Raw genomic sequence first — 14,544 nt, 5'->3', positions numbered from 1 at the left:
GTGCCTGAACCGCTTTCTTCTATAGCCTTGATCCTGGGGGCAGTGGGGCCCCTTCTCTAATTCCCTGCTCAGTCGTGCTAACATGTGGGCTGTGAGATTGTAAGTCACAGGTTGCCTCGAGTTTGGTCATTTCTCCACTTTCCTCCCTGAATAGCTGACTCATTTGTGAGGGCTGGGTCCAAGGGCTGACGTGAGTCAGTAGCCAAGTTGAGTCTTTGGCCTTTGCAGATGTGGCAGGACTGTAGGGTGCGGCCAGCCAGGCAGAGCCCAGGACTTCAGACCCAGGTGTCTTGGGCCCCACCTTTCTGTGTTTAACCAAGAGGGTGTTGGCCAGAGCCCCAAGCCTTTTGCCAACTTTGGTACAGGCTTTCTCTGTCCTGTACTTGGGCTTTAACCCGCCCAGTGAGTAAAGGTATCCTAGAAGTCTTGCCCTAGGGATGGTAATACAGGATTTATACTTCTCTTTTAATCAACTGAAAAGCCTAGGGTTAGAGTTGGTTCCTTAGTTTCTTGGAGCTTGCCAGTATCTGGCAGGGAGAGGTAGTTCCATTTTACTGCTTAGAAAATGGGTGTAGGAGATTTGTGATTAGTTTTATGTGCAGTCCATGCCAAGGTTTATGTGGGTGGTGGCACTCCTTGAAGATGGCTCCTGGGTTCCAAGAACGGCGTCTTGCCACATTCCTATAGAGAGTCAGCTGGCACTCTGGAAGATGGCTGACTTGAGGATGCTGTAGTGCAGTGGTCCCCAACTTTTTCTGGCACCAGATACCCGTGCTCCTATGAGAATCTAATGCCTGATCTGAGGTGGAGCTGAAGCGGTGATGCTAGCGCTGGGGAGCGCCTGCAAATACACGTGAAGCTTTGCTTACTTGCCTGCTGCTCACCTGCTGTGCGGCCTGGTTCCTAACAGGCTACAGACTGGTACCGCTCCACACCCCAGGGAGTTGGGGACCCTTGCTGTAGGGTGCCCCTTTTGTCCCCCCAGGATCTGGTCTCCATAGTGCAATGGTAGAGGACATCCCTGGGGGCCCTGGCGCTGTGGGAAGTGAGGACAAAGCAAGCTGCCTTGTTACAAAGCCAGGCTCTTTATTGTGAACAGGATGGGGACAACTCTGGAGCCAGAAAGGTGGGTGGGGGTTGTCCCTCAATCCCCCAAAGAGGGAGGTCAAGGCCCCTGGGCTCCCCTAGGTTGGGCCTCTCCTTACCTGTGGCCAAGTATGGTGCCAGTGCTGCCCTACCTTCCTCTTGTAGGGCCTGGCACCTTGGGGTGGGGTTGGGGATGGGGCTAGTGGCTGCTGTGGAAGGCAGCTTGCTGGAGTGAGAAGTCTGGGGGACTGTCATCACTAAATGTCCCAGAGGAGGCTCTGGCCCCTCTAAGGCTCTCCCTTGAGGGTGACGAGGGTGTTCCGGAGAAGCATGGTGCTAGCCTGCAGAGCAGAGAGGTCCTGGATGTCTCCCGCCTGTGTCACCATGCTCCCTCAGACAGGTTGCTACTCTTTGTGCCTCAGATAACTGTCCCCACCTTCCCCTTATCCTTGTTCTCAGCAGTAACAGCTGCCATTTATCAAGGGCTTTCTACTGTTGCTAAGGAAAAGGTCATGGCCCTGAACCTCAGCTGGGACTGCTGCTGGCTGCTTGATTCTGAAAGACACTCTCAGACTTGTGATAAGAACCTAGAGGCCTGGGGGTGGGAGGGAGGCAGCAAGAGGTCCCGGTAAGGTTGGGGGGCTCACCTTGGCGTGTTTGAGCTCCAGCTCCGCCAACTCAATGAGGTTCTTGCGGAAAGAGGAAACACGGCGGGACTTGAAGTCCATGAGCTCTGGAGAGGAGGGGAGGGGAGTGGAGACCCTGGCAGGGTAGGCAGCCCAGTGGCAGGGGCTCCAGGCCGCGGGGTTTACCCTGCTTGGCTGAGTCGGAGAGGCGTTCAAAGCGCTGGCAGCACAGTTGCTGGTGGCTCTCTGCAGTCTGCACCTCCCGATTCCTGGTGCGCGCCTTGTCCAAAGCCTTGTTGGCGTTCTCGTAGTCGGCCAAGGCCCGTAGTCGGCGGTACAGCAGGTCCTGAGGCCAGCAGGGGCACGGGATCACTTGCCCACTGCCTTGCCTACCTTCCCTCCCTGGTGGCTCCCCTCCCACTGGCCTCCAGCCCTGAGGGCTGCTCTGGGGCCACCTCTCACCTTGGCTGCCTGTGAGTCTCGCATATAGTATCTCAGCATATCTGACAGCTTCAGGTCCTCATCTGAGGCCACTCGGCCCTCCAGCTTCTGAATCAGGAAGGTGGAGGCTGGGGAGGGAGCTTGCTGAGGGGCAGCTTTAGGGTTGGGGGCTGCTGCTCATCTAAAAATCTAGGAGTCACTTGATAACCATTCTAGGTCAAACCTGATGTTCAGGGGAGCAGGCCAGGGAAGGCTTCAAAGAGGAGGTGGTATCTGATTTGGATCTTGGGGGTTGAGTAGGAATTGGATGACAGGCTTTGCAGGTGCACAAGCCTCATGAGTTGAGGGAACCAGAAGTTCAGTGGGGGCACTTGGACAGCAATGGCCAGATCATAAGGCCTAAAATGCAAGTTAAGGACTTTGGGCTTTGTGTTTTGGGCAGTTTCCGGAAGGGGCAGGGTCACTAAAGGGCCTTGAGCAGGGAAGAGATGTACTCCAACGCATTTTAGAATGGCACGCTCCAGTGACTTTCTTGGAGAAGAGTTCAGAAAGAACAGTTCTGGGACAGGATGTTGGCAGCAGAGTGCAGCCTGCCAGAGGCACATGGCACGTCCTTGTAAATGTCTTGCCAAGCCTCGTCCCCACACTCCTCCCCCATCACACGCACACTTGAGGCTGGCTCCCTATCTCCACTCCACCTCTTACTGAACTCATCTGAAGGGTGAGTCCAGGGCAGGGTTGGGCCCCGGTTACCACTGAACATTCCAAAATGATCTTGGAGCTTTACCCTTTCCCAGGGCGATCATTGGGTGGCCTTTCAACACAAGTCAGTACTCACCCTTAGTCGTTCAAAGAGCTCTGCCAATTTGAAGAAGCTTCTAGGAGACAGTGGGAAGGAGTTAGGGCAGGGGCCTTAGGTGGGTGCTTAAAGCCTCCCTGCCTTTAGCCCATCCTTGGAGAAATCTCCCTCCTCTTCCTCTCCAAATCCCAAGAGGTACTCTGCATCTCCCACCTAGAGCTGATAGGCTTCCACAGAGTGACCCCTTGTGGGCAGACACAGTATTACAGGTATAGAGAAAGGGTAGGAGGGGCCAGAGGGAGTCCTCACATTTTTAGCTGGTTGACTTCCTGTGTTCCCAGACTGCTCAGTGCAGCTGAAATAGGAATATAATCGTCTGCCAGGCCTGTTGGGGAACAGCCCTCCATCAGAGTTCATCAGTCTGCACGTCGAGCCCCACCTCTAGTGTTTGTGGCTATAAACAGGGCATCTCCTCTCCCCTGGGGAGTAGGACCGCTGGGCAGAAGGGACAGGGAAGCCAGGGCCCCTTGGGTCCTGCGTACACTTGTGGGAGTGCATGACACGGTCTGCCCGCAGGCAGGCATCCCGGATGCGGGTGTGGTACTCCAGCAGGAAGGTCCTCTCATGCTCAAAGAAGTCATCCACTTCCTAAGGGAGCAAGATAAGACCCACTTACACCAAGTCACTAGAAGCATGGTAGCCATGGACAAGCAGGGGTGGCACAATCTCCCTCTAGGCCAGGCCCTGCCAGCGGCTTCCCTCTCACAGCCACCCTGGGCCTCCATCTTTCTGTAGACTTGAGGCCCTGGGTGGAATCCACGGTGGGGTCCCAGAGGTCACCTTGAGCCCTGACATGCCGGTGATGACGGCTTCATCTGCAGACTTCACGATGTTCCTCAGAAACCCTCCAAGGAGCTCCTTCCTGTTCTTTCCTCGGACACTCAGCTGAGACACACAGGAGGGTGTGATGTCAGGGTGGGCATCTGCACTGCCCACCCCAGGCACATGCCGCTCACAGAGCTTAAGAGACGGAGGCTTGAGCCCACCTAGAACCCCATCCCCCACCCCCAGGGGGAACCTCCGCACTCAGGTCCAGCTCACATCCTGGCTGTATTCCAAAAAGACAAAGAAATTGTGGTCTTGCCGCAGGGTGGGGTGGGCCGCCAGGCGCTGCAGAAAGACTTCATGCATTGCAACTGTCTTCTTAAAGATAGCCAGGTACTCCCTGCAGAGGACAGCAGGCAGCTCAAGGGCCATCCTTGGTTCTGACCGCCCAGCACCCTGCCCCCTCAGCAGCCCTGGGGTCGGAGTCAGGGTCCCTTATCATCCATAGGGGATAGTCGGGGAAATCCTGGGCCTCCCAGAAGAGAGCTGGGGCTTTGTCATAGACAAGGAGAGAAGGTGGCACTCACGCTTCTAGCTCCTGCTTCATTTTGGCAAACTCTTCCCGAGTGACGGAGCTGTCTCCCTCACCCAACTTCTGCAGCTTTTCCCTCGAAGCTTCAAAGTCTGGCTTTGGAGGTGCTGGGGGGATCTGATCAAACGGGGGACCGAGCTGGGAGATCTCTCATTGCTGAAAGCCCGGCCTTGCCCTCCGTCCTCACCCGAGTGCCCAGGCCTGCCCCTCGCAGCCCAGCTCACCCGGCCCCTCCTCACGATGAGGCCGGCGTACTCCTCGTTTTCCACGTAGGCGTCATGGAGCCAGATGAACTCCTCATGCTGCCGGACCACCGAGAACTCGGTCTGGGCGAAGTGAGGGAGGTAGCTCTGGAAGCCAGGAAGCCTGTCTGAGGTGCCTCCCCTCCCCTCCCCAAACCCTGCATTGAGCTTCCTGGGCACGCACTTTTGGACCTCCCCAACCCCACACCTCTGAGGAGGCAGTTGGGGCTCAGGTGTCCATGATTCAGTCAATAGTGGATGGGGGGCAGTGGTTAGGACTTGGGACTCTCAGCAAAGGCAGTCAGAGACGAGGCAAGACATCCATTTTCTCAGAGGGGCAGGGGCCAGGAGCCAAGCTGAGGAACAGGCCCCAAAGGCTGTGATGGCATCTGCCCACCACAGCCCCGGGGGAGCAGAGGCTGAGGGAAGGAGGTTCTGCATCTGAACCGCCCCTCGCTCTTCATGCAGCCTCACCTTGGTTTGAACGGTGAATTTCACCTTGTCCCGCTCGCTCACTGCGTCAGAGATCTCCACCTGTAAGGAGCTGTCTCCCTGCAGGTCCACTGATCTGGCGGAGGGCTGCGGGGGAAGGGAGGACCCTGAGGACCATGGGCCCATCAGCCCATCCTTGCCCCAGGCTTCTGGACCCCCTGCGGAGCCCACCTCAGCAGCATTGCTTCCCTAATACCCCAGGGTCACCAGCTGTCCCCAGAGGGATCCTGATAGGTCACCACTCAGGGCTTTACAATGGCCACAACAGTCTCCCTCGCTCCCCTCCTCTGAAGCAGGCAGAGTTCACCCCTTTCCCTACGTGTGGAAACCGAGATCACCAGAGAGGTGAAATAACTAGTCTGGGATCCCACAGCTACAAAAGAGTATATATTGTAAAAAGTAAATAAAGAGAAAAAAAAGTGTATATTGTATAATTGCATGTATACAAAGTTCAAGACCTATGGTGACAGAAGTCAGAATAGAGGTCCCCAATGTGTGCCAGGAGCTTGTGAGAGGAGGGAGTGAGGCCTCTTAGTGTGAGAGGTGGGCGGTTTCTTTGGTTCGAGTGGCTTCTGAGTTTCTTCGTTGTCTTTCGTCTTCTTTCGCCCCTTGTTTTTCTCTGGATGCTTTTTGCTTGGGTGTATGGTGTGTTGGCTTCGCAGTTCTTTGCTTTTTTGGGGGTTTCCTTGGTTTGTTTCCTTGCCTGTTTTTCTTGGCACTAGGCGTTGTGTTTTGGGTAGTGTCCTTGTGTTTTGCTAAGTGGTGGGATCTTTTCGTCTCCGTGTTTTTTCAGCCCGTGAACAGGGTTTGTTTGGTCGCCCTTTTGGTGAGTGGTTGTGCGGGGAGGGGGGAGGGTGCGTGGGGTTTGTACCTTCGGACCTTTGCCACCTCTCACACTAAGAGGCCTCACTCCCTCCTCTCACAAGCTCCTGGCACACATTGGGGACCTCTATTCTGACTTCTGTCACCATAGGTCTTGAACTTTGTATACATGCAATTATACAATATACACTTTTTTTCTCTTTATTTACTTTTTACAATATATACTCTTTTGTGTCTGTGTTCTTTAGTGAGATCCACCTATGTTGAGTACAGTTCTTTTTCATTGCTGTTTAGTATTCCATAGTGTGAATATATCATAGCTTATATATCCATTCTACATTTGCTCATTTGGATTATTTGAGTTTAAATAAAGCTGCCATGAACAGTCTTGTATATGTCCTTGGAGGGACCTGAGTACTCATTTATGTTGGGAATGAGAATTGTTTGATCATAAGGTAGGTATGTGTTTAAAATGCTTCCACAGATAATGCCAAACAGTTTTCCAAGGTGATTGTACTCATTTATACTCCCACCAGCATTGTATGAAAGTGCCAGTTGCACCACATCCTTGCCAGTACTTACAACTGTTAGTCTTTTTAATTTTAGCCATACTGATGGCAGTACAGTAATAGCATATTGTGGCCTTAACTTGTATTCTCTGGGGAGGAATGATGTTGAACACCGTTTTATTGGCCATGTGGATATCTTCTTTTGTAAAGTGCCTATTCAAGTCTTTTGCTCCTCCCTTCCCCTCCTCTTTTAGAAATCAGATTGTCTTATTCTCCCTGATTTGTAGGATTTCTTTATACACCCTGGAGACAAGCACTTTGCCAGTTATATGTGTTATGTGTTGCCAATATCGTCAACTCTATGGGTTGCCTTTTACTCTCTTAATGGCTCGTAATTTTATAAGCTCAATATATCAATCTTTTCTTTTATGATTAAGGATTTTTGTGTATACTTGAAGAAACTTTTGCCTACCCCAAGGTTATGAAGACATTCTTTTTTCTTCTTCTAGAAATTAATAGTTTTAGGTTTTATATTTAGGTCTATGATCTATTTTCAATTCATTTTGTATACAGTGTAAAGTTTGGGCTGTGATTCATTTTTGCCATATAAAGTCAGCTATTTTAGCGCTATTTTTTAAAGACTATATTTTCACTATCGATTTGCTTTGGTGTACACCTTGGTAGAAAATCAGTTGACCTCATAAGTATGATCAGTTCTGTGCTCTCTATTCTGTTCTATTGATCTTTATGTCCATACATTGGATATCATACTGTCTTGATTATCATAATTGATAGGCAAACTTAAAATCAGATAGAATTAACTTTTTCAAAATCATTTTGGCTATTATAGGTCGTTTGCATTTCTATCTAAATTTTAGAATTAGCTTGTTAATTTTCACCCCAATAAAGCTGCTGGGATTTTGATTGAGATTATATTGACTCTATAGATGAATGTAGAAAGGACATTTTTGCAATATTAAATCTTCCAATCCATGAACATAAATATCTTTCCAATTATTTAAGTGTTCTTTAATTTTTCTCAGTAATGTCTTACAGTTTTCTCTATAGAGGTTTTGTACATCTTTTGTTAAATTTATTCCTAGGTATTTAATGATTTTTTTTGTTGTTGCTATTTTTAAAGCTTCATTTTCTAATTGTTGCTACTATAGAGAAACATATAATTTGTTTAATTTGTATCTGGGAACTTGCTAAATTTAAGTACTACCTTTAATAATTGTAGATTCTTTTGGATTTCCTACATATACAATCCCATAATCTAAAATAATGACAAGTTTTAGTTCTTCCTTCCCTTCCTTTAGTTATACCTTTTATTTATTTTTTCTTGCCTTATATACTTGCTAGGACTTCTAGTACAATGTAGAAGTGGTGATATGGTGATAAAGGAAATCCTTGGCTTGTTCCCAGTCTCAGAGGGAATGCATTCAAAATTATATCCTGAAGATGTTTTCAGATATTCTGTCAGATTAATGAAGTTCCCTTCTATGCCTAGTTTGATGAGTGTTGATTTTTATCCATTTTTTTCTCCCTTTAATGAGATATCACATAGAGTTTCCTGTTATTCTGTGTATGTGCTGAATTTCATTGATCGATTTGCAATTGTTAAACCACCTTGCATTCCTGGAAGAAAGCTTTTGTCAAAAAGTATCATCTTTTTATGTATTGCTTATTTAACTTGATAATATTTTGTGACTTTTGTATCTATGTTCACAAGAGCTATTAACCTGTATTTTTCCTTTCCTGTAATGTTCTTGACAGGTTTTTTCTTTTGGGGTAAAATATACATAACATGAAACTTACCATTTTAACCATTTTTAAGTGTACAGTTCAGTGGTATTGAATATATTCAAAATGTTGTGCAACCATCACCATCATCCATCTCCTCTTGACGGGTTTTTGTATCAAGGTTATGTTATCCTCCTAAAATAAGTTGAGATTGTGTCCTCTATTTCTGTTTTTGGAATGGTTTATGTAAGAATGATATTAATTTTCTGTTCTTGCTTCAAAGAATTCACATGTGAAGTTATCTGTGCTCAGAGAGATATTTTTGGAAAAGATTTTAATTACAGATTTAGTTCCTATAATAGGGATAAGACTTCTCAGATTTTTACTTCTTGTTTCAGGTTTGATAAATTATATTTTTCAAGCAGTTTGTCCATTTCAGCTAAATTCTCTAAGTTGTTGGCATCAGCTTGTTCTTAGATATTCTTATGACCTGTTTAATGTCTGAGCATCTCTAGCGATGTCCCCTTTATTATTCCAGTTATAGGTAATTAATATTTTCTCTCTTTCTCCCTCTTGGTCTCTTTCCTACTCTCTCTCTCTCGTCCATCTTGCCAGAGGTTTTATTAGTATTAAAAAAAAGCTATTTTTGGCATTATTGATTTTCTCTATTTATATACTTATATTTATTATTATTTCCTTCTTTTACTTTCTTGGGGTTTAATTTGCTCTTTATCTTCTTAAGATTGAAATTTATTTATTCATTTATTTCTTGAGATTGAAATTCAGATCACTGACTTTTCAACCTTTCTTTTATAAAACATGCATCTGGAGGTACAAATTTCCCCTTGGACACTGCTTTAGCTGCACATCTGAGTTTTGATATGTCATTTTTCAAAATTGTATCTTTAAAATTTTTCCTATTTTATGATTTATTCTTTGACCTATGAATTATTTAGAAGCATGTTGCTTAATTCCTAACATTTTGGAATCTAGTTATCTTTTTGTTTTGATTCCCAGTTAATTCTACTGGGTCAGATCACATTCTATATAATTTTAATCTTTTAAAATTTGTTGATATTTGCTTTATAGCCCAACATATAATGGATTTTGTTTCATGTGCACTTGAAAAGAATGTGTTTTCTGCAGTTGTTTGGTATAGAGCTCTACATAAATCAATTAGATCAAGATGATTAATCATGTTACTTTAAATCTTCTAAATCCTTACTAATTATCTTGTCTGCTTGTTCTAACTTTTATTGAGAGAGTTATGTTAAACCTCTAACTGTGTGTAAGTCTGACTATTTCTCCTTTTATTCTGTACTCTTTTCCTTGCATATTTTGAAACTATGTTATTAGGTGCATATAAATTCAGGACTGTTTTATCTTCCTGTTGGATTGATTCTTTAATCATCATAAAATGTCCTTCTATGTCTAGTAATACTTTTTGTCTTACAGTCTACTCTGTCTGAAGTTAATGCAGCAATATCAGCTTTCTTTTGGTTAGTGTGTTCATGGTGTATATATTTCCATCCATTGTTTTCAAACTTTCTGTGTCCTTATATTTAAAGTATGTCTCTTTTAACAGAATAGAATGTTCTTTTTAAAAATCCAATCAGAAAATGTTTGTTTTTTAATTGGAGTGTTCGGTGCACTCATAATTATTGTAATTACTGATACAGTAAGTGCCATCTTGGATTTGTTTTCTCTGTCCCATCTTTTGTTCCTTTATTTTTTCTTGCCTTCTCTTAGATTAGTAAAATATTTTATATTATTTCATTTTATCTTCTATTATATTTTTACTTACATATTTATTATTTTCATTTCCTCTAGTGGACAAAGTCTAATAGTAGACTTTCAGAAAATCTGGCACCTACAAGGCTGGGGTGCAGCCATCAGGTTTGATAGCCCAGCAAATGTGCAGGGCACACAGCATCCCATATGACAATAATAACCATAACAATAGCAACAATAATAATATAATAGTTAACACTTATATTCGCTCTTTCTATATGTCAGCCACTGCTCTAAGCATGTTATATATTAACTAATTTAACCATGAATATGAACATAGATAAACATTGAAGCATATATTTTCTGTTATATACTTGTCTCTCTCAGCCCCTCTCACCTCTCCAAACTTACCACTTCTTGGCTTTTCTGACACTCCCAGGGAAGGCTCTTCCTTTGTCCAAATGCCCACCACTGCAACATACAGTCTAGCTCATTGCTGTAGTAGGCCCCCAAGTCCCTGTCTCCTTCCTGCTGTGTTAGTATCTCTGCTTTGACCTGCACCACTTAGTAACTGCTTGAGAAAAAAGATGGGACATCAAGGATGGACCACAGCTGCTCCATCCTTATCCCTCAGCCACAGCTCACTATGTACATGCCTGCAACCCCTAGAAGTGTGCACCTCTGTGTGCCCAGGCCCTAACCATCCTTGGTACAGAGATGCTCAATAATTATTTGTTGACTAATTAAAAGGAGAGAATAAGAATGAATGGTCATATGGTTATACGAACACAGATACACAAGTGAAACTATTAGTGCTTAACAAGATTCCCCCCACCTTAGAGAAAAGAGGGGTACTCCAGTCCCTTCCCAATCCCTGATAACCCCCCTCCCTCCTTTTCTTCCCCATCAAGCCAGCATGAGTCGGTCCTGGGGAGGTGAGGAGTGACAGTGACGGGTCCCTTTCCATCTGTAAAGGCAAAGGTAAACCCTGCTTCCTTTGGCATCTTAACAGTCCCTATGCAGGTGCCACTGAGGCGCCCCACCTCCTTGCTCACGCGCGCGCGCGCGCGCACACACACACACACACACACACACACACACAGACACACACCCCTGATTGGGCATCATTGGGTATCATGTTGTGAGGTGAAGGTTGGGAGGGGCTTTGCATCCTTTCTTTACCTTGTTCTCCTTCCCAGCCTCTTGATGCTTCTCCATCACTCTCCTAGACAGCAGCACACAAGGATTCCGCGGCTGGCCGCTGCCCGCGCGCTCCCGCAGCTCGGTCCCCGGTAATTCGCACCGATGAACCGACCGATGGGGGAGCCCATCAGCTGACCGAGACACTCTCCCCTCTCTGCCAAGGAGTCACCTGGAGTCAGGCGTGGTTCCCACCCGGGTCCCTCGCAGCCGTGCCTTTTGATTGGGTACCAGGTTTAGCGTTCGCGACGCCATTGGCTGCAACGCTTGTCGTTCCTGTGCCCGGGCCCCAGCCTTTAAGGGGAATTGCGGAACCGAGAGGACCGGGAACGGGCGATAGCGTGGGGGCTGGGGTCAGGGGCTCTGGGGTCACAGAGGTCTCGTGCCACGTCAACCCTGCCCCAGGCTAGCTGACTACCGCCGGCCACCGCTCTTCCAACGGCCTCGCGCGGTCTGCGCGTGCGCACTAGCCCAGCCTCGCGCCCTCCGGGCGGTGGGCGGGGCCGCGGGCCGGCGGGCAGGGTGGGAGGGCGGGTGGGGCGGGAGGGGATGGGTAGCAGGGGAGGTGGTGATGGACTAGAGACTAGGACAAGGGGTATTGTCTGTGGAGAAAGAGGTTCCGTTTGAATTTCCGTTCTGGAACATGAGGGAGCGGCGGAGTAAGCCGCGCAAGGCGGCGAGGGGTCGCGACAAAACCGGCGGTCAGGGCGCCCAAGGCCAGGCCTGGGTCCGCGGGTGCTTGCAACTGGAGCCGGGAAGCAGAGGGGCACATATGCTGCGAGAAAAAATGTGGACGCCCTGGAACGGGCTCATCGTGATCGGGAAAAGAATGGAGCTCCTGGATAGAAACTCGCCAAAGCCTAGGATGTGGGACCCGAAGCATGAGTCTGAATACTGGGGACTGGAAGATGTGGAGAAGTCAGGCCTGCGTCAGGAAGAGATGGATCTGAAGCTACTGCACAGTGTAGCAAATGCATTACGGGCTTCGGCTGGTTTGGGGAAAGACAACTCGAAGGAAATGTGGGGGAAGCAAGGATTCAGACGCAATACAGGGGCTGAATTCGAGAGGTCAAGGACATCAGGCTCTAGGAAGGGGTCTGGGTTTAAAGAGAGTTTGAGGTCTACTGGGGTGGAAAGCAGTGGAGAGGACATGAGATCTGGAGGCTATAAATTAGAGCAGAGTGAGGGGGCGCTGAGGTCAAGTGGAGAGAAACTGAGGTCAGGTGGAGAGAAGCCGAGGTTAAGTGGTGAGAAGATGAGGCTGAGTAGAGAGAAACTGAGGTCAAGTGGAGAGAAGCTAAAGTCAAGTGGAGAGAAGCTGGTATTTGGGGGAGAGAAGCGGGCATCTAGGGAAGAGGAGCCCAGGATGATTGCAGAGGATTCGAGATCCACTGCAGATGAACTGCAGTTAAGTACAGAGGAACTGGGATCCAGTAGAGAGAAGCTGGAGTCCAGTGAAGAGACGTTGAAGGGTTCAAGAATGGGGAGCATAAATGAAGAGAAAATGGAAAGACTGGTAGAAGTTACTAGTTATGAAAAAGTAACAGCAATTACTGATGCTGAGATGGAAATTCCTTTCAATAGGGTGGAAGGGAGTGATCAGGAACTAGAAGGGACCGAAGAAGGGGTAGACATCGAGGAGGACGTCTTGGGTGGAGTGACTATTACTGACGAATCTGTTTCTATGGAAGAGAAAGAAGTTATAGATGAAGATGCTGATCAGTGAGGCAGATGAAGGATTGAAGCTAAAGAAGGAAAGAGAAGCAGATAGAGGAAGTCGTGCAAGTCAAAGAGGAGAAGTTAGAGCCGAGCAGAACATTATCGACCCTGAAGGAATAAATATGAGAGAGGAACAGAGAGCCTCTGAGCCTAAGAGAAGAGAGTGCAATAAAGAAGTACTGGGGATGAAGGCAGAGAGCAGGACCAAAGAAAATAAAGAAGAGTCATAAAAAGGGAGATGGGAACGTTTTGAGGAGAAGGAAAAGATTTGATAATATACAGATAGATAAAGGAAAATTGGATATTTGTTGCTTGGAGAAGAGCTGGGACAGGAGCTTGTAGGGAAATATTTGAAAAATAGATTCAGGATGGGCTAGAAGGATTTAGTGAGAAAATGGAAAATTACAGCAGGACAAAGGATAGATAATGAAGTTTGTAGAAGATGAGACGGGCCAGAGTAAACAAAGAAAATTTCTGAAAGAGGATCCTGACGATGAACGAGAGGCTCTAGAGTGACAAAAGCGAGAAAAGAGATCAGAAAACACGGAAGTGAAGAAAAGTAAGAGGCCAAATCTCATAATATTAATTATGTTTTTGGGTTTTAAAGTTATTTTCTTCACTATTTCCATACTCTGCTCTCTCATGTAGTCAATTTTATAATCTAAAGGGACAAGCCTCTTGCTGGCTCTGAACCAAGCCCATCCTCACTGATCTTCCCTCTAACCTCAAAATTGCATCCAGAATAATTGCTAGTCTCCACTATTTTAAACGATATGATCACCATTTCCACAGGTTCCCCTCACCTCCACATAACATTTGAATTGCTCATACTTGATTTGAAGTTGTGTCATTGATTCGTATTATTATTGATTTCATCTTTGATTTTTAGTTATTCACCTAGTCACATGGACTTTTGCCCTTGTGTCTGTCTCCTTCGGTACTTTTTTTTTTTTTTTTAATGTCTTCCATCCACATGCCATCTACCATCCACTCTCATCCCAGGGAAGAGAGAAGACTCCCTGAGTGCTCACTGTCCAGATATCAATATCAAGACTTAGGCTCTTACATTCTATTTGTTTCTTGAATAGAGATGTAAGAGATGGCAAAAAGCAGTCATGGATAGTTAGGATGAAAGGGATAATTAACCCTTTTTCCTCTATGTACTTTTTAAAGTCTGCGAAATATCTAAGGAGTAGAAACTTCATTATATCATAATATAACACAAGTACCATAACACAAATTTATAATAGCCTCATGTTTTTTAATCGTTAAGTTTTCTACATACCCTTTGCTAATTTCTCCCCAATGCTCTAAAAGATCTATAAAATTTGTGTGATATTTCTGTTCATATAGTCAAACCTAACAGATAATCCATCAATTCCATTTTTTCCCTGACAGTTTCTTTCTGAGAGAGCCCTTCATCCTTTGGGTCTGACGTAGGGCAGCTGCGTTCTAGGCTTGCTCCATAGCTGCTTTCCTGGGCTTCCTAATAGTTCTCCTAGTCTATATTGGATCGTCGTATCATCCAATAGCTTCCAGAGAAAGTGACCATGTGGGGAGGGAGTAAACTTTGTGACACCTTATCTGTCTGAAAATACGATTTTTCTCTTATAGTTGATTGATAGTTTAGCTTGGTATGGGATTTTAAGTTGGAAATGTTTTTCTTTTAGAATTTTAAAGGCCTTACCCCACTGGCTTCTAACTTCCAAGTATTGCT

The 14,544-nt window shown here is 46.2% G+C and overlaps 1 protein-coding gene across 4 annotated transcripts; it reads right to left on the bottom strand.

Annotated features, from left to right (window-relative positions):
* Positions 1-414: 414 nt before the first annotated feature.
* Positions 415-11,545, bottom strand: SNX32 (sorting nexin 32). 4 transcript variants are annotated; one of them, XM_023535705.1, is made up of 14 exons: positions 11,281-11,545; positions 11,091-11,133; positions 5,086-5,190; positions 4,609-4,719; positions 4,365-4,486; positions 4,054-4,177; positions 3,793-3,897; positions 3,495-3,600; positions 3,262-3,337; positions 2,992-3,031; positions 2,175-2,261; positions 1,899-2,058; positions 1,734-1,819; positions 415-841 (listed from the first exon to the last, which is right to left on the bottom strand). In XM_023535705.1, the coding sequence occupies exons 1-14, from the start codon at positions 11,361-11,363 to the stop codon at positions 788-790; spliced, it is 1,302 nt and encodes a 433-aa protein (XP_023391473.1). In that variant the 5' UTR covers positions 11,364-11,545; the 3' UTR covers positions 415-787. The 4 variants fall into 4 exon arrangements, with proteins under 4 accessions (XP_023391473.1, XP_023391472.1, XP_023391474.1 ...); XM_023535704.1 differs by lacking the exon at positions 415-841 and adding an exon at positions 1,047-1,427; XM_023535706.1 differs by lacking the exon at positions 415-841 and adding an exon at positions 1,047-1,427 and having other exon boundaries at positions 2,992-3,028.
* Between the last annotated feature and the right edge of the window lie 2,999 nt (positions 11,546-14,544).

This window comes from Pteropus vampyrus, unplaced genomic scaffold, assembly GCF_000151845.1.
Source record: "Pteropus vampyrus isolate Shadow unplaced genomic scaffold, Pvam_2.0 Scaffold144, whole genome shotgun sequence".
In the NCBI taxonomy this organism is placed as follows: Eukaryota; Metazoa; Chordata; class Mammalia; order Chiroptera; family Pteropodidae; genus Pteropus; species Pteropus vampyrus.
This window is presented reverse-complemented; position numbering and strand designations above follow the sequence as displayed.

What these genes read in the sequence shown, in the direction of transcription:
- SNX32 (XM_023535705.1), bottom strand. Translation starts at nt 11,363, where the DNA reads ATGGCGTCGCGAACGCTAAACCTGGTACCCAATCAAAAGGCACGGCTG. An exon ending in AGGAGTACGCCGGCCTCATC is followed by an intron (nt 4,487 to 4,608) that starts GTGAGGAGGGGC and finishes CCGTTTGATCAG; the next exon opens with ATCCCCCCAGCACCTCCAAA. An exon ending in GAAGTCAACCAGCTAAAAAT is followed by an intron (nt 3,032 to 3,261) that starts GTGAGGACTCCC and finishes ACTGTCTCCTAG; the next exon opens with AAGCTTCTTCAAATTGGCAG.